The 18,693-nt window shown below is 44.6% G+C and overlaps 1 protein-coding gene and 1 pseudogene across 1 annotated transcript in view; one reads left to right on the top strand and one right to left on the bottom strand.

Annotated features, from left to right (window-relative positions):
• LOC144698035 (uncharacterized) overlaps positions 1-5,013 on the bottom strand; it is a 113,265-nt gene extending 108,252 nt beyond the window's left edge. Inside the window, exons 1-2 of the mRNA XM_078569973.1 lie at positions 4,963-5,013; positions 4,023-4,294 (exon numbers count right to left, since the gene is read on the bottom strand). Coding sequence (XP_078426099.1) covers positions 4,023-4,294; positions 4,963-5,013 — 323 coding nt within the window. The remainder of the gene's footprint in view (positions 1-4,022; positions 4,295-4,962) is intronic.
• Positions 5,014-11,392: 6,379 nt separating this feature from the next.
• On the top strand, positions 11,393-18,191 carry LOC144698034 (uncharacterized; annotated as a pseudogene).
• Positions 18,192-18,693: the final 502 nt, after the last annotated feature.

The raw sequence follows: 18,693 nt of genomic DNA, 5'->3' as shown, positions 1-18,693 counted from the left end.
AGGAAGTTAAGGATGGTATAAGATTTAAAGATAAGGCTCATAAAGTTGCCAGAAGTGGGAGTAAACCTAAGGATTGGGAGGCTTTTAAGATACAACAAAAGAAGACCAGGAAACTGGTAAAGAGAGGGAGAATAGCATATGAATGCAATCTAGAAAAAAGATAAAAACAGACTCTAAGAGCTGCTTTAGGCAAATGAGGGTCCATTTCATGCAGAGTCGGGGAATAGAGAAAGGGCAGAGAAGCTAAATGATAATTCTGAGTCTGCCTTCACCGGGGAAGATACAAGAAATCTCCCAGGTTTAGAGATCCAAGGGAGTAGGGAGAATAAGGAGTTGAAGGTAATTACACTGTGGTACAGGAAGCCATTCACGCAGGGGGAGCAAAAAGGAATGTAGTGGTAGTAAGGGATAGTATAGTGAGGGCACTGACACTGTTTTCTGCAGCAAAAAGTGAGAGTCCAGACGGTTGTGTTGCCTGCCCAGTGCCAGGGTTCGGGACATCTGCTCAGGGCTGGAGAGGGACTTGCAATGGGAGGGGGAGAATCCAGTTGTCGTGGTCCATGTACGTACCAATGATATAGGTAGAACTAAGAAAGAGGTTCTGTAAAGTGAGTATAAGGAGCTAGGTACCAAATTATGTAGCAGAACCTCAAAGGTAATAATCTCTGGATTATTTACCTGAGCCACGTGCAAATTGGCATCGGGCAAATAAGATTAGCGAGACCAATGCGTGGCTCAAAGATTGGTGTGGGAGAAGTGAGTTCCAGTTTGTGGGGCACTGGTATCAGTGCTGGGGAGAGTGGGGGCTGTACCGTTGGGACGGTTTACACCTGAACCATGCTGGGATGAGTGTCCTCACAAATTGCATAGCTAGGGAAGTAGAGAGGGCTTTAAATTAAACAAGAGCGGTGAGGGATCAAGCTTGGGTAGAGGTAGCAATTCAAGGTGTAGAGTCAAGAAAGGAGAGCAAAATAGTAATATGAGAAACAAGGTCAGAGAATGGCAGGAAAGGACTGAGAGAAAAAAACCTGAGAATAAATCAACAGTCAAGACTAGATGTTACAACGGTAACAAAAAGACAAGACTGAAGGCTCTCTATCTGAATGCACATAGCATTCAAAACAAAGTAAATGAATTGATGACTCACACAGAAGTAAATAAATATGATCTGTTAGTAATTATGGAGACGTGGCTGCAGGACAACTAAGATTGGGTCCTTAATATTGAGGGGTACATGACATTCAAGGAGAATAGGAAGCTAGGTAAAGGTGGCGGGGTTGCATTGTTAATCAAAGAGGGCATTGGTGCAATAGTTAGAGATGACCTTGGATCAGGAGATCAGGATGTAGAATCGGTTTGGGTGCAGATGAGGAATAGTAGGGGAAAAATAGTCATTAGTGGGAGTGGGAGACGGGCCCCTAACAGCAGCCATAGTGCAGGACAAAGTATTCAAGAGAAAATATTGTGTGCTTGTGATAAAGGGACGGCAATAATCATGGGTGATTTTAATCTACACATTAACTGGAAAAATCAGATTGGCAGTAATAGCCTGGATGAGGAGTTCTTAGAATGCTTCTGAGATAGTTTCTTAGAGCAGCATGTTCAGGAGCCAATCAGAGAGCAGGTTATATTTGACTTGGTATTGTGTAATGTAACAGGATTAATTAATGACCTCAGAGTAAGGGCACTACTAGGTAGCAGCGAGCACAATATGGTTGAATTTTACATCCAGTTTGAAAGGGAGAAGAGTGGGTCAAAGACTAGTATCTTAAACTTAAATAAGGGCAACTATGTGGGGATGAAAGCTGAGCTAGCTGAAGTGAACTGGGAAACTAGCCTAGAGGATAGATGAATAGAGAAGCAGTGACAGACATTTAAGGGGATATTTCAAAGTATTCAGAATGAGTACATCCCGACCATAAAGAAAAATTATAAGGGGAGGACCCACCATCTGTGGTTAACTAAAGGAGTTAAAGAAAGCATCAGCTTAAGGAAAAAGCATACAACTCCACAAAGATGAGCAGCAGGACAGATGATTGGACAGAATATAAAGAACAGTCGAAAATGGCTAAAAGGTTAATCAGGAGAAAGAAATTAGAGTGTGAGAGGAAGTTTGCTAGAAATGTAAAAATGGATAGCAAGTGTTTCTACAGGTGCTTAAAAAGGAAAAGAGTGAGCAAAGTGAGTGTTGGTCCTCTAGAGGGTGACAGTGGGGAGTTAATATTAGATAAGGAAATGGTGGAAGAAATGAATAATATTTTGCTTTTGTGTTCAATATAGAGGATACAGAAAACATTCCAGTAATAGCTGCAAATCAGAAGGTGACAAGAGAAAGGAACTTGGTGAAATTGAAATCACTGGGGAAATGGTACTGAGCAAATTGAAGGAGCTGCCGATGTCAAGTCTCTGGGACCCAATGAACTACATCCTTGGGTCTTAAAAGAGGCGGCTAATGCGGTAGTCGGTGCGCTGGTGTTTATTTTCCAAAATTCGCTCGATTCTGGAAAGGTTCCGTCAGATTGGAAAGCAGCAAATATAACCCCTCTATTCAAGAAGGGAGGGAGGCAGAAAACGGGAAACTATACGCCAGTTAGCTTGACGTCTGTCATGGGGAAGTTATCAGAATCAATCATTAAGGAGGTTATAGCTGGGCACTTAGAAGAGCTCAAGGCAATTGGGAAGAGTCAGCATGGTTTTGTGAAAGGAAAATCATGTTTAACCAATTGATTTGAGTTTTTTTAAAGGAGTAACATGCGCTGTGGATAAAGTGGAGCCTGTAGACGTACTGGACTTGGATTTCCAGAAGGCATTTGAGAAGGTGCCACATCAAAGATTATTATGGAAAATAAAAGCGCATGGTGTAGGGGGTAACTTATTAGCATGGATAGGAGATTGGCTGGCTGGCAGAAAGCAGAGAGTATGTGTAAATGGGTCTTTTTCTGATTGGCAGGATGTGATGAATGAAGTCCCACAGGGGTCTGTGCTCGGGCCTCGAACTTTTTATGATTTACATCAATGACTTAGATGAGGGGAGTGAAGACGTGGTAGCGAAATTGGCAGATGGCACAAAGGTAGGTAGAAAAGTATGTTGTGAAGAGGACATGAGGAGGTTGCAGATGGAGGTAGATAGGTTGAATGAGTGGCCAAAGATCTGGCAAATGGAGTGAAATGTGGGAAAATGTGAAGTTAGTCACTTTGGCAGGAAGAACAAAAAAGCAGAGTATTGCTTAAATGGAGAATGGCTGCATAATTCTGAGGTGCAGAGGGACCTAGGTGTTCTAGTAAATGAGTCACAAAAAGTTTGTATGCAGGTCAGCAAGTAATTAATAAGGCTAATGGAATGCTATCCTTTGTTAGGAGAGGGGTTGAACATAAAAGTAAGGATGTTATGCTTCAGTTATACAGGACTGCACCTGGAATACTGTGTGCAGTTTTGGTCTCCTTATTTAAGGAAGGATATAAATGCATTGGAGGTGGTTCAAAGGATGTTCACTAGATTGTTACCTGGAATGCGTGGGCTGTCTTATGAGGAAAGGTTGGACAGACTGGGCTTGTTTCCACTGGAGTTTAGAAGAGGGAGGAGTGATTTGATTGAAGTATACAGGATCCTGAATGGCCTTGACAAGGTGGATGTGGAAAGGATGTTTCCTCTTGTGGGTGAGTCCAGAACTAGGGGGCACTGTTTCAAAATTAGGGGGTCGCCCTTTTAGGACAGAGATAAGGAGAAATTTTTCTCTCAGAGGGATGTGCGAATGGGAACTCTCTGCCTCAGAAGGCGGTGGAGGTGGGGTCATTGAATATTTTTAGGACAGAGGTAGATAGATTCTTGTTCGGCAAGCGAATCAAAAGTTATCGAGGTTAGATGGGAATGTGGAAATTCAAAGACAAGAAGATCAGCCATGATCTTATTGAATGGCACAGCAAACTTGAGAGGCCAAATGGTCTGCTTCCGTTCCTATTCCATATGTTCTTATGGTCTCTCTCCAGTGTGAATTCGCTGGTGTATTCGCAAGTGGGATGACTGAGTGAATCCCTTCCCACACACGGAGCAGGTGAATGGTCTTTCCCCAGTATGAAACCATTGGTGTCTCAGCAGGCCGGATGGCTGAGTGAATCCCTTCCCACACTCAGAGCAGGTGAACGGCCTCTCCCCATTGTGAAGCCGCTGGTGTATCAGCAGTTGGGATGACTGATTGAAACTCTTCCCACACTCGGAGCCGGTGAACAGCCTCTCTCCAGTGTGTAGCTGCTGGTGTCTCAGCAGCTCAGATGACTGAGTGAATCCCTTCCCACACTCAGAGCAGGTGAACGGCCTCTCCCCAGTGTGACTGCGTCGATGGATTTCCAGCTGGGATGGGTAACTGAATCCTTTCCCACAGTCCTCACATTTCCACGGTTTCTCCATGGTGCAGGTGTCCCTGTGTCTCTCCAGGTTTGATGATCAGTTGAATCCTTGTCCACACATAGAACACGTGTACAATGTCCCCCTGCTGTGAATGGTGTGATGTTATTTCAGGCTGTGTAACTGGTTAAAGCTCTTTCCACTGTCAGTTCACTGGAACACTCTCATTCAGGGGTGTATGTGTCTCGGTGCTTTTCCAGACTCACTGATGTTTGAAATCTTTTCCCACAGACAGAACAGACAAATATTTCTCGTTCGACATTCAAAGACAATAATATTCAGGTCCTGATGAATCGAGTGACTCTGTCAGATCTTGATGTGATGTTTGGTTTGAGTTCCCCCTCTGTAAATCCTCCCCTTCCGATACCCTGTAAAAGGAGTTTACAAAAGTGATCACTATAAGAACAGGATAGAAATTCAGAGCAGACAATTCTCATTTCTATGGAACATTATTTCCTGTCTCCTTCTCCCAAAGCTGCAAATCCCCGTCCCACACTCTCCATCCTCCCTGTGCTGAAGCCAAACAGAATTTTGGATAATTCTTCCTGTATCTTTGTTACAAATTTATCCAACTGAAGATAACAATATGTTTCATCATTCACTTCAGTCATTACTCGTGACAAAACATTAATCTGAAACCCCCTGACCGACCTTACAGACTAGCAGACATTAACCTTGTGTCCAAAACTTACTGTGTGGAGATTTAATGAGCGATTGTGAAGATGGTTTCTCCAAACCTCCCTGGGTTTCCTTCCTTCCTTCTCTCCCTCTCTAACTAAGTTAAACCTGGGATCAGTCTCATGGTCCATTCTGGTTACTGCTTCTCTTCCTGATGACTAATTAACTCCAATTAAACACTGAGAAGACTGAAGACACTGTTTTCAGTCCCTGCTCCAATCTCCATTCCCTAGATACCAACTCCATCCTTCTCCCTGGGAACAGTCTGAGATTAAACCAGTCTGTTGATAACCTCGGTGTTACATTTGATCTCAAGATCAGGTTCTGACCTCATATCGGTGCCGTCACTAAGATCGCCTCTGTAACATCACCCGCCCTCACCCCGTCTCAGTGCATCTGTTGCTGAAACCCTCATCACTGCCGTTGTTACCTCCAGACTTGAACGACTATCCCAACACACTCCTGGCTGGTCTCCCACATTCTACTCTCCGTAAGCGTGAAGCCATCCAAAAGTCTGCTGTCCACGTTTTCACTCATAGCAAGTCCTGTTCCTCTGTCACCCATTTGCTTCCTGACCTGTCTTGGATCCCGGTCAAGCAACAGTTTGATTTTAAAATTCTCATCCTTGTTTTCAAATCCCTCCATGGCCTCGCCCCTCCCTTTCTCTGTAATCTCCTCCAGCCCTACAACCCTCTGAGATATCTGCACTGTTCCAATTCTGATAGCTTGTACAATCACCATTTTAATCGCTCCAGCATTAATGACCTTGCCTTAAGTTCCCTCGTTCCCAAATTCTGAAATTCTCTCCCTACACCTCTCCCTCTGTCTACCACATTTTCCCCCTTTAAGACACTTGAGTATTGCTAAAAAAAGAGACATTCTGTTGAAACCTTTTATCTTGTACTCATCAGGAAGACGCAAGAACATCAAATTTCAAAGATTATAAGTCGGGCTCAAAATGTGGCTTACTTTTGCTTGCTAGAAGCTGCATATATTCATACACAGGGAACTGTCCACTGCAGACAGAAGGTGCATGTCCAGGGATGGGGCCGTTTGTTGAATTAAACAAAAGCATGGAGGATGATAGCTCTTTGGTGAATTCTCCATGGTAATGCCTTGACCAGAAATTTGTTTTTTTTGCATCTGTCCAGAGGAGTGCAACATGAAATATCAGCAATATGTCTCCCTTTCTCAGCAATACTTAAATTCTGTACTGCTGAGTGAGTATGGGTTTATAATTCTATTGTTGCTGATCTAAAACTCCTGGTGAACACACATTTTATGAACGTCTCCCTCGGGCTGTTGCTCATTGTCCCCGTGAGGATGGCGGCTGCGCATGCGCCCTGTAGCACATTGACCCATCAAGATGGCGGCCGCGCATGCGCCAATCTCCACATTGCCCCTATAAAGATGGCGGCCGTTAACTAGGGCATTTCTCCCGCAGCGCCGACCAAACCCGGGGATGGTGGCTTCTTATTGAGGGATTGGGGCCGGTACCGTGAGTTTATGAAGCTTCCAAATTCATCCGCCGGCCCTATCTCTGTTCACGCTTTTATTTTCAGTTCTGGATCTGCACTCGGTCTTTGTAAAACCCGCATTTTAAATCCGTTCACTGGAGCTCCCGTCTGTCTCCACGGACTGCGCATGTTTCGACACCGAATGATTGGCGGCAGCTCCGGACCAATAGGAAGAAGGGGCGGAATTGGAGGACCGAGCGGGAGCAACTGGTCCTCCAGCCAATCGGAGTGAGAGGGGCGGAGCCAGCTGGGAGTGGAGCATGCGCAGTGTGGGCGGGGGACCGGGACGAAGGCGGTAGAATATTTTTGCCAATAATTGATATAGATTTTTCTTTTCCCACTTATTTCCATTATTTTTAAATGTATTTCCATCCATTGTTTTATCTCTACCTTTTATCTTATTTATTTTCTTATTTATTTTATGGTGTAGGACTCCAAACCCGGATTAGAAACTCCCGGAGCCCAGTTTACACCGAGTGTTTGGAAACTCCTTTTACAGGGGGTTAGAAGGGGAGGATTTACACACAGCAAACTCAAACCAAGAGAAATATTTGTCTCTTTGGACTGACCTGCTGAAACACATTGAATTCACACTGGCGAGGGGCTGTTCAGTTGTTCACAGTGTGGTAAAGGTTCAGGACATCACCCCACCTGCTGGGCCACCAGCACATTCACACTGACAAGAGACCTTTTAATTTAAGTGTGAGAAGTCCTTTAAAAGGTGTGGGGAACCTTGCGGGGAGATTTGCTCGTGCTGTCGGTGGGCTCTTAAACTAATTTGGTATGGGGGTGGGATACTCAGTGGAGGTATAGTAGGGGGTGATGTACATACAAGTATATAAGAAAAAACAAGTCAGTCTGGAAGGCAGAGTGTACATAGTCAAGTTAAGGCACAAGGCAACATGGCAAGGCTGGATGACATTTATTTTAATGTAAGGAGTGTTGTGAGTAAGGCAGATGAGTTGCAGATGCTGATTAACACATGGGGATATGATATCATTGCTATCACGGCGACATGGCTGAGTGAGGGGCAGGACTGGCAGCTCAATATTCCGTGGTATAGAATCTTCAGGTGAGACAGGACGGGGACAGAGGTTGTAAAAGAGATGGTGGTGTCACAATATTGATCAAGGAGTCAATTACTGCAGTAAGGAGGGATGGTATCTTAGAAGGTTCCTTAAATCAGGCTGTATAGGTAGAACTTAAAAACAAAAAGGGCACAATCACATTGTTGGGAGTATACTAGACCCCCAAACAGTCAGGGAGAGATAGAAGGGCAGATACGTAGGCAAATCTCAGAAGTGTTAAAATAATAGGGTAATAATAGTCGGCGATTTCAACTTCCCCAATATTAACTGGGATAGACAAAGTATGAAAGACTTTGAGGGGGCTGAATTCTTCAAATGTATCCAGGAGAGATTTTGAAGCCAGCACATAGAAAGTCCTACAAGAGAGGTGCTGGACCTTTTTAGAGAACAAAGCTGGGCAAGTTGTAGAAGTGTCAGTGGGGAGCAGTTCAGTGATAATGACCATAACTCAGTAAGGTTTAAGTAGTTATGGATAAAGACGAAGATGGATCGAAACTAAGGGTTTTGAATTGGGGGAAGGCCAATTTCAATATGATAAGACAGGACCTGGCCAAAGTGGACTGGGAGCAGCTACTTGTAGGAAAATCAACATCAGAGCAGTGGCAATCATTCAAAAAGGAAATAGTGAGAGTGCAGGGCCAATGTTTTCCCACAAAGGACCAACAAGTCCAGAGAAACCGGAATGTTGAGGAATTGACAGGATTAGATAGGGGGCGGGGGGGGGGGTGGGGGGGGGGAGCTTATGGTACATATCGAGGGCTCAAAACAGCAGGAGCCCTTGAGGGGTAGAGAAAGTGCAGGGGGTTACTTAAAAAAGAAATTAGGAAGGCGAGGAGGGGGCATGAAAAACACAGCTGGGTGAAATAAGTTAAAATCCAAAGGCATTTTATAAGTATATTCAGGGCAAGAGGATAACCAGGGAAAGATTAGGGCCCATCAGGGACCAAAATGGCAATCTGTGTGAGGAGCTGGAAGATGTAGGTGAGGTTTTAAATGAGTACTTTGCATCTGTATTAACTATACAGAAGGACGATGTAGGTATAGAAATCAGGGAGGGGGACTGTGATACACTTGAACAAATGAGTATTGAGAGGGAGGAGGTATTAGCGGTTTTATTGGGCCTTAAAAGTGAATTAATCCCCAGGCCCAGATGAGATGTATCCCAGGTGTTGTGGGAGGCAAGGGAGGAGATTGCAGGGTTCCTGGCATTAATTTTCAAATCCTCTCTGGCCACAGGAGGGGTGCCAGAGGACTGGAGCACAGCTAATGTGGTACCATTAAAGAAGAATGGTAGGAATAAACCAGGGAGCTAATACGCCAGTGAGTCCAACATCAGTGGTAGGGAAACTTTTGGAAACATTCTGAGGGACAGAATTAATCCCCACCTGGAGAGGCAAGAATTAATCAAGGATAGTCAGCATGGCTTTGTCAGTGAGAGATCATGTCTAACAAATTTGATTGAATTTTTCGAGGTGATGAGGTGTGTAGATGAGGGTAGTTCAATTGATGTAGTCCACATGGAATTCTCTAAGGCTTTTGACAAAGTCTGGCATGGGAGACAAGTCCAGAAGGTAAGAGCCCATGTGATCCAGGGCAATTTGGCAAATTGGATCCAGAATTAGCTCAGTGTCAGGAGGCAGAGGGTGATGGTCAAAGGTTGTTTTTGTGACTGGAAGCCTGTGTCCAGTGGCGTACTGCAGGGTTAGGTGCTGGGTCCCTTGTTGTTTTTAGTGGACATTGATGATGTAGACATGAATGTAGGAGGTATGATCAGTAAGTTCACAGGTAACACAAAAAAATCACTAGTGTGGTAAATAGCGAGGAGGAAACCCTTAGACAACAGGACAATATAGATGGGCCGGTCAGATGGGCAGAACAGTGGAAAATGGAATTTAATCCCAAAAAGTGTGAGGTGATGCACTTTGGGAGGACTGACTAGGCAAGGGAGTACATGATGAATGGTAGGACCCGAGGAAGTACAGACCCTTGGTGTGCATGTCCATAGATCCTTGAACATAAGAACTAGGAGCAGGAGTGGGCAATTCAGCCCCTCGAGCTTGCCCCGCCATTCAATAGGATCATGGCTGATCTCATTTTGGCCTCAGCTCCAATTTCCCTCCCTCTCCCCATAACCTTTCAACCCATTACTAATTAAGTCCGTGTGGTGAAGGTGCTCGCACAATGCTGTTAGGTAAGGAGCTACAGGTTATTCACCCAGCGATGAGGAAGGGACATTGATATATCTCCAAATCAACAACATCAATTTGTGTTTATATCGCACATTTATTGTTATATAGTTTGCCAAGACATTTCACAGAAATGTTAGAAACCAAGGAGATACTCGGGCAGGTGGCCAATAATTTGGTCAAAGAGGTCGGTCTGAAGGAATATCTTAAAGGATGCAAATGAGGTACAGAGGCGGAGAGGTTGAGGGAGGGAATTCTAGAGTCTTGGAAACTGACAGAATGGCAACCAGTGATGGAATTATTAAAATCAGTTATTCTCGAATTCAAGAAGAGCAGATATCTCGGGAGGATTGTGAGGCAGGAGGAGGTTACAGAGATAGGAATGATCACAACCATGGAGAAAAACAAGGATGAGAATGTGAAAATTTAGGTGCTGCTTAAATGAGTGCCTTCAAATCATTTGTATAGTTTGTGAATGGCTGTGGGCCGAGCACTGATCCTTGCAGTATCCCACAAGTAACTGCCTGTCATCCTGAGAATGAGACATTTATTCCGACTCTCTGTTTTCTGTCTTTTCACCAATTCTCAATCTATAACAGGATATTCCCACAATCCCATGCACTTGAATTCTGTTTATTGACACCTTGTGCTTTGTTTAGTAACCTTCTCTCTCTGTCTCTCCCACTCCTCTCTCCCCTTCTCTCTCTGTCACATTGAATTCTCCAGCCCAGTGAGTTGTGGATGCTCCATCATTGAATATATTTCCGGCTGAGATGGACAGATTTTTGGTCTCTCAGGGAGTCGAGGGATATGGGGAGTGGGCGGGAAAGTGGAATTGAAGCCCAAGATCAGCCACGATCGTATTGGATGGTGGAGCAGGCTCGACGGGGTGTTAGGACTTCTCTTGTTCCTATTTCGTATATTCTCATAGAGGTCAGAGTCTTGTGTAGGCCCAGATCGGGTGGCAGGTTCCCTCCCCTGATGGATATTAGTGAACCAGTTGGGTTTTTATGACAATCCAGCAATTTTCATGGTCACTTTTTCCTATTGCCGGCCCCACAAATTCCAAGATTCATTCAGCTCAGTTTCACAACCTGCCTTTGTGTTTTTGTGGGTTCTCTCTCACTCCCTTTTTCTGTTTTAAATCAATTCCACAGGGTATTAGAAGGGGAGGATTTGCAGTCAGGAAACTGAAACCAAACATCACATCAGGATCTGATGGAGTCGCCTAATTTATCTTAAACTGAGTATCTTCAGATTTTGAACATGGAAGGAAAAAGCACCGTTCACAGTGGGGAGAAACCGTACACGTGTTCTGTGTGTGGATGAGGCTTCAGCCGATCATCTGACCTGACGGAGCATAAATGCAGTCACAATGGAGAGAAACCGTGGAAATGTGGGGACTGTGGGAAGAAATTCAAATCCCCATTGGAACTGGGATCTCATTGGTGCACTCACACTGGGGAGAGACCATTCACTTGCTCTGAGCGTGGGAAGGGATTCACTCAATTAGCCAACCTCATGGGACACCAGCGAGTTAACACAGATGAAAGACCTTTCAGATGCCCACAGTGTGAGACGTGCTTCAAAAGTTCTGTGGAACTAAAGTCCCATCAACGTGTTCACACTGATGAGAGACCGTTCAGGTGCTCTCACTGTGGGACTGGGTTCAGGCAATCATCTCATCCCATCGCACACCAGCGAGTCCACACTGGAGAGAGACCGTTCACCTGTTCCAGGTGTGGGAAGGGATTCATTCAGTCATCCAACCTGCTGCTGCACCAGAGAGTTCACACTGGAGAGAGGCCATTTACCTGCTCCGAATGTGGGAAGGGATTCAGTCAGTCATCTGACTTGCTAAGACACCAGAGCGTTCACACTGGAGAATGGCCATTTACCTGCTCCGAATGTGGGAAGGGATTCAGTCAGTCATCCAACCTGCTGCTGCACCAGAGAGTTCACACTGGAGAGAGGCCATTTACCTGCTCCGAATGTGGGAAGGGATTCAGTCAGTCATCTGACTGGCTAAGACACCAGGGCGTTCACACTGGAGAGTGGCCATTTACCTGCTCCGAATGTGGGAAGGGATTCAGTCAGTCATCCAACCTGCTGCTGCACCAGAGAGTTCACACTGGAGAGAGGCCATTTACCTGCTCCGAAGGTGGGAAGGGATTCAGTCAGTCATCTGACTGGCTAAGACACCAGAGCGTTCACACTGGAGAGTGGCCATTTACCTGCTCCGAATGTGGGAAGGGATTCAGTCAGTCATCCAACCTGCTGCTACACCAGAGAGTTCACACTGGAGAGAGGCCATTTACCTGCTCCGAATGTGGGAAGGGATTCAGTCAGTCATCCGACTGGCTAAGACACCAGCAAGTTCACAAGTAACTGTTGTGATGGGATTTTGCTCTTAATAACATTCAGGACTGAAGTATGTTCATTATAGTGTGTTTCTGTAGACACTCATAAACTCCAGCCCACTTAGATAAAAGTCAAATAATCAGCATTGTGTTAAACACAATGCGTTGATCCTTTTTACTATTTTTAACACGTTAGTTCCTTTTTGATGATAATAAACTCCAGCCCAGTTATAGATTCTGTATAAAATTGGAATAAATCAGCTTTGCGATGAACAGTTGAGTCGTTTTGATATTTCTAGCACAAGTTACTCCTTTTTAAGGGCTCTACCTCTCACCTGTCTCCTCCATCCTCACCTCCAGCAACAAGTGTGAGGAGCTCATGGAACTTCTTTGTCACTAAGATTGAGACAATCTGATCAGCTGCCTCTGCTGCTTCCCTCCCTTCCACTAGCCCACCGGGACAAACTGTCTCTAAAGATCCCCCTTGTCCGAGCCTGAACTCATGATTAAATGACAAAGGGGATGATCGTGCAAGGCAGCACTGGGTGATAATGAGACAAGGAAATAAACTAATGGGACAAGTGGAGAAACAACACAGGCCCAGAGGAGGGATAAATGGTAAAAGAAGAACCATTAGCAGCACCTACTGTCAGAAAAAATGGGAGCAGTGGTTATGATCTGAAATTGTCAAAATGAATGTTGAGTTCAGAAGGATGTAAAGTGTCCAATGAAAGATGGGCTGCTGTTCCTCGAGCTTCCATTGAGCTTCATTGGAACAGTGCAGGAGGCCGAGGTCAGAGTGGGAGTGGGTGGAGAATAAACTGGTAAATGACCAGAACCTCAGGGTCACACTTGGAGACTGAAAGGTGATGTTCCACAAAGCAGTTACCCAATTGGGATTTAATCTCCTCAATGTAGAGAAAACTGCACTGTGAATAGACAATACTGAATAGCAAGAAGTACAAGTAAATCACTGTGCCCCTTGGAAAGTGTTTTGGGCCCTGGAATGAGGGAAGGGAGGAGGTGGACGGGTGCTGCTGCATCTGCTGTGCTTGAATGGAAATGATTCACAGTGATGTTCATAAGAACACAAATAGGAGCAGGGTTGGACTAAAAGGCCCCTTGAGCCTGCTCCACCATTAAATGTTCTTCCAGCTCAACTCCACTTTCCCATCCTATCACCATATCTCTTAGTGCCCAAATATTTATGGATTTCCATCTTGAACATATCAAGATGGAGAACAACAGACTCAGTGCAACTATTAATCTGGGAAATGCACAAACAAGGTGCATGTGAATTACAAATTCACCTCTTCACTGCTTGGTAATCATGTTAAATGAGCTTTATACTGGCCCCATGATGGAATCTAGTCATTCTGACAGGTATTCTTAATGGTATAATTAGCAATTTTAGAATGAAAAATACCCTCCGCTTCACTGTAAGGCTGAGAGACAACTTTGTAATTGATTCATAATGTCACAGACCAGCTCATTAGATCTGCTCATTTCATCTAATCTTATTTTATGCTAATGGGAGAATGGCTGAAACAGGGGATGGTGAATAACAGCTTGAAACCACAGTCCCCTCTCCCACTGCCAAAATGATCCTTACAACATACAGGAATTTGGGACAATGTGACTTTGATGCTCAGATTAGCTGTCTCCATATTATAGGAAGGAGTGAATCACTGGGGATGGTGCAAAAAAGATTTACTGGAATGATGCCAGAATTGGAAAATATGTCAAATTCACAAAGATTTAACAGATTGAAAAGTTTTTCTCTGGAAAAGAAAGTGAGGGATGACTTGACTAAGGCCTTTAAGATAATGAAAGGGGTTGACAGGGTAGACAAATGGAAGAGTTTTCCACTTGTAGATGGTTGAGAATAAATATACATTAGTCATCAATAAATCTAATGCACAATTCATATGCAACTTCTTTAATCAGAGATAAAAGCAGAAAATCATGGAAATACTCAGCACATCCAGGAGAATCTGTGAATTGAGAAATAGAGTTAAGTTTTCAAGTCTGCTCACTGATGCAGTGCAGTTCTGATGGAAAGTCACAGCCCTGAAATTTAAATACATCTTTCACTCTCCACAGACACTGCCAGATCTGCTGAAAATTCCAATATTTTGTTTTTTTATTTCAGATTTACAGCACCACCTTTCTCTAACTGTGGTTGCCAATGTAGATCACATTCTTAGAAGGGTTTGAGATCCCAGTGTGAGCTGAAACTCATGTTGCAAAATCACACCATGAAATCGCACCAGCTGAATGTGGAAATGGATTCACCTCGTTATTCCATTTTCTGACACAGCAGCACAGTCATACCTGTGGGAGACCATTCAGATACTTCTTGTATGCAACCCTTTGCTCACTGCCCACCTGCTAACACTCCAGTTTTAGAAGGTCAAAGGATTGGATCCACAATTGCTACATTCCAACTGACAAGACAGAGTTTCAGTAGTCAGAATATGGAAGAAAAATCATTTGTCTGCGTCGCTGCTGAGACTCCGGTGAGTTTAGATCTAACTGTCAGGGTTTGTTCTGTTGTTAATTACACCCAGGACAGAACTATGGTGGAGGGGCCGTGTACTATGGTTGCCATATCAATATTAATAATTTTATATATTGGCCCTATGGCGCCAATCATCATCAGATCATAAAACATGATTATCTTATCAGAAAAAACCTTTCAATGGCGGTATGTGTACCCAGGATGCAGTGGGGGGCAGAATGTGCTCTATCCTCACGACCGGCAGTCCTCGCGCAGGCGCAGTAGCTGGCAGTGACTGGTACATGCGCATTGTGATCTCTGACTGGAGCATGCGCAGTACCATCTGTACCTGGAGCTGGTGGAAGACGCTGAGAAATGGCGAACACAGGCGAGTAAAAGGAGCCGGTGAGTGGGGAGGGATGGTGGCGGCGGAGTGGGCGGGGAGGCTTCATGAAGACCCTTTGAAGGTCTGAAATCTTGAATAAGAAGCTACCGGTCCTGCGGTTACACCGAATGGAGAGGAGACAACTCTGACCCGCGTCTCCTCTCGGAGACAGGCCCGAGTTAACAACCGCCATCTTCACAGGGGCAATGTGCAGCAGGGCGCATGCGCGGCCATCCTGGTCCAGGTAGCAAGAGGAGAGAATGTTGTGCATTTCTATCCTGGACTGACAGGGATGGATTTTGGAAACTCCTTTTCCAGGGGGTTAGAAGGGGAGGATTTACACACAACAAACTCAAACCAAGAGAAATGTTTGTCTCTTCTCAATTTCGATCTTGGACTGACGGTTAGTGTTGTTGTAAATTTCTGATACTGGATCTTAGAAGTGGAGGGTTGACAGATGGGAAACTCAAATCAAACATCAATTCAGATCTGGCAGAGTCACTCGATTCATGAGGACCTGAATATCATCGGCCTTTAAATCTGGAAGGTAAACAGTTGGCCTGTCTGCCTGTGGACAATGGTTACTTGTAGGAGAAAGAATAATTAACTGGGGAAAGCCAACTTCAATAGGGTGAGAATGGATCTGACCCAGTAAAGTGGAATCAAAGGTTGGCAGGAGAAACTGTAATTGAGGAATGGGCTGCCTTAAAGAGGAAATAGATCAGACATAGTAATGACATATTCTTACAAATGAGGAAGGTGTGGCTAACATATCCACAGCTCACTAAATAAGAGAAGAGAAGAGATGAATAAGTCTGCTAACAGAGATATCAGGTGGCTAATACAACCGAGAGACAGGATAAAGAAAGAATATTCAGAGAGAAATTGGAAAAGGAAAGTAAGAGAAGCAAAGAGAGAGTATGAGAAGAAACTGGCAGCTAACATGGAAGGAAATCAAAACGCTTTCTCTGGCTGATACCTAGTAACAGGCCGGTAAAAGGAGACAGGGGCTGATTAGGGATTTAAAAAAAGGTGATTTACCCATTGGCACAGGGGGCATGGATGAGGTATAAATGAATATTTGGCATCTGTCGTTACCAAAGAAGATGATGCTGCACAGGTCATGGTTAAAGAGGAGGTAGTTCAAACACTTGTGGTGTTTAATATTGATAAGGAGAAGGTATTATATAGACTGTCTGATAAAGTTGACAAGGCACCAGGATTGGATGAGATGTATCCAAGGATACTGAGGGAATTCAGAGTGGAAATTGTGGAGGCACTGACCATATTATTCCAATCATCTTCAGACCCATGAGTGGTGACAGAGGACAGGAGAATTGCAAATCATACACCTTTGTTCAAAAAGGGTGTAATGATCAGCCCAGCAACTACCACACCAGTCAGTTTATCCTTGGGAGTGATATTTCTGGACAAAATTAATAGTCACTTAAGCAAATGTGGGCTAATTCAGGAAAGCCAGCACAAGTTTATTAAGGGAAAATCATGTTAAACTAACTTGCTTAAGGTTTTTCAAGAGTTAACAGTGTGGTTGATGAGGGTAATGCTGTTAATGTGGTGTACATGGTCTTCCAAATGGCATTAGGTAAAGTGCCACATAACAGACTTGTGAGCAAAGTTATAGCTCATAGAACAAAATGGGCAGCAGCAACATGGGTACAAAATTAACTGAGTGACAGGAAACAGAGAGTAATGATTTTTCAGAATGGAGGAAGGTTGAAAGTGGATTTCCCCAGGAGTCAGTGTTAGGACTCCTGCTCCTATGACCTAGACCTTAGTGTTCAGGCACAATTTTGAAATGTATGGACACAGACTGTGTAGAAGGTCCTTTCTCTGGTGGACCTTAGTGACCCAGTTGAGTTTTTGTGACAATCCAGCATCTTTCATGGTCACTTTTTCCTCGTGCCGGCCCCACAAATTCCCAGATTCATTCAGCTCAGTTTCACAACCTGCCTATGTGGCTTCTCTCTCACTCCCTCTTTCTGTTTTAAATCAATTCCACAGGATATTAGAAGGAGAGGATTTGCAGTCAGGAAACTGAAACCAAACATCACATCAGGACGTGGTGGAGTTGCACAGTTTATCTTAACCTGAATGTCATCGGATTTTGAACATGGAAGGAAAAAGCACCGTTCACAGTGGGGAGAAACTGTACGTGTTCTGTGTGTGGACGAGGCTTCAGCCAATCATCTAATCTTGGCAGGACATAAATGCAGTCCCAACAGGGAGAAACCGTGGAAATGTGGGGACTGTGGGAAGGGATTCAATTGCATGGAAAGACATCAGTGCAGTCAAACAGCAGAGAGACCGTTCATCTGCTCCGACTGTGGGAAGGGATTCACTCGTTCATCCTACCTACTGAAACACCAGCGAGTTCACACTGACGAGAGACCTTTTAAATGCTTGGACTGTGGGAAGTGCTACAAAAGTTTCTGGGAACTGATGTCCCATCAACGTGTTCACACTGACGAGAAACTGTTCAGCTGCTCTCACTGTGGGACTGGGTTCAGGCAATCATCTCATCTGACTGTGCACCAACGAATTCACACTGGGGAGAAGCCATTTATCTGTTCCAAGTGTGGGAAGGGATTCACTCAGTCATCCAACCTGCTGAGACACCAGCATGGTCACACTGGAGAGAGGCTTTTCACCTGTTCAGAATGTGGGAAGGGATTCACTGATTCATCCCGTCTGTTGACTCACCAGCGAGTTCACAGTGAGGAGAGACCTTTTCAATGTCCAGACTGCGGGAAGTGCTATAAAAATTCCGGGAACCTGGTGTCCCATCAACGTGTTCACACTGACGAGAGACCGTTCAGGTGCTCTCACTGTGGGACTGGGTTCAGGCGACCAACTAATCTTATTTCACAACAGTGAGTTCACACTGGGGAGAGGCCTTTCACCTGCTCCATGTGTGGGAAGGGATTTACTCAATCATCCAACCCTCTGAGACACCAGCAAGTTCACACTGGGGAGAGACCGTTCACCTGCTTTGAGTGTGGGAAAGGATTCACTCAGTCATCCAACCTGCTGAGACACCAGCGAGTTCACGAGTAACTACAGTGATTGAGTTTTGCAACTGAACCATGTTTCGCTGGGGTCTGTTTCTGCTGATGTTCGTAAACTCCAGCCCAGTTATAGGTGTTAGTGTTCTGGATAAAAATAAAATCATTAAGCTTTCTATTAAATAGATGATGTTGAATCTTTTTATTATCCCTAAGACATTAGTTCCTTTCGAAGGGCTCTCCCTCTCCCCTATCTCCTCCATCCTCACCTCCAGCAACAAGTGTGAGGAGCTCATGGAGCTTCTTTGTCACTAAGATTGAGACAATCCAATCAGTTGCCTCTGTTGCTTTCTTCCCTTCCACTAGCCCACCGGGACAAACTTTCTCTAAAGATCCCCCATGTCCGAGCTCTGAACCCACATCTTTCTCCAGTTTCTCTCCCATCTCCCCTTCCTGCCCTCTCAGAGCTCACTTTGTCCATGAGACCCACCTCCTGCTCCATCGACCCTATTCCCGCTAAACCGCTGATCACCCATTTTCCCCATGTTAACTGA

This window comes from Cetorhinus maximus, chromosome 23 (genome assembly GCF_964194155.1).
Source record: "Cetorhinus maximus chromosome 23, sCetMax3.hap1.1, whole genome shotgun sequence".
NCBI classification, from domain to species: domain Eukaryota; kingdom Metazoa; phylum Chordata; class Chondrichthyes; order Lamniformes; family Cetorhinidae; genus Cetorhinus; species Cetorhinus maximus.
Note: the sequence above shows the minus strand (reverse complement) of the source record. Positions and strands in the feature narration are given on the sequence as shown.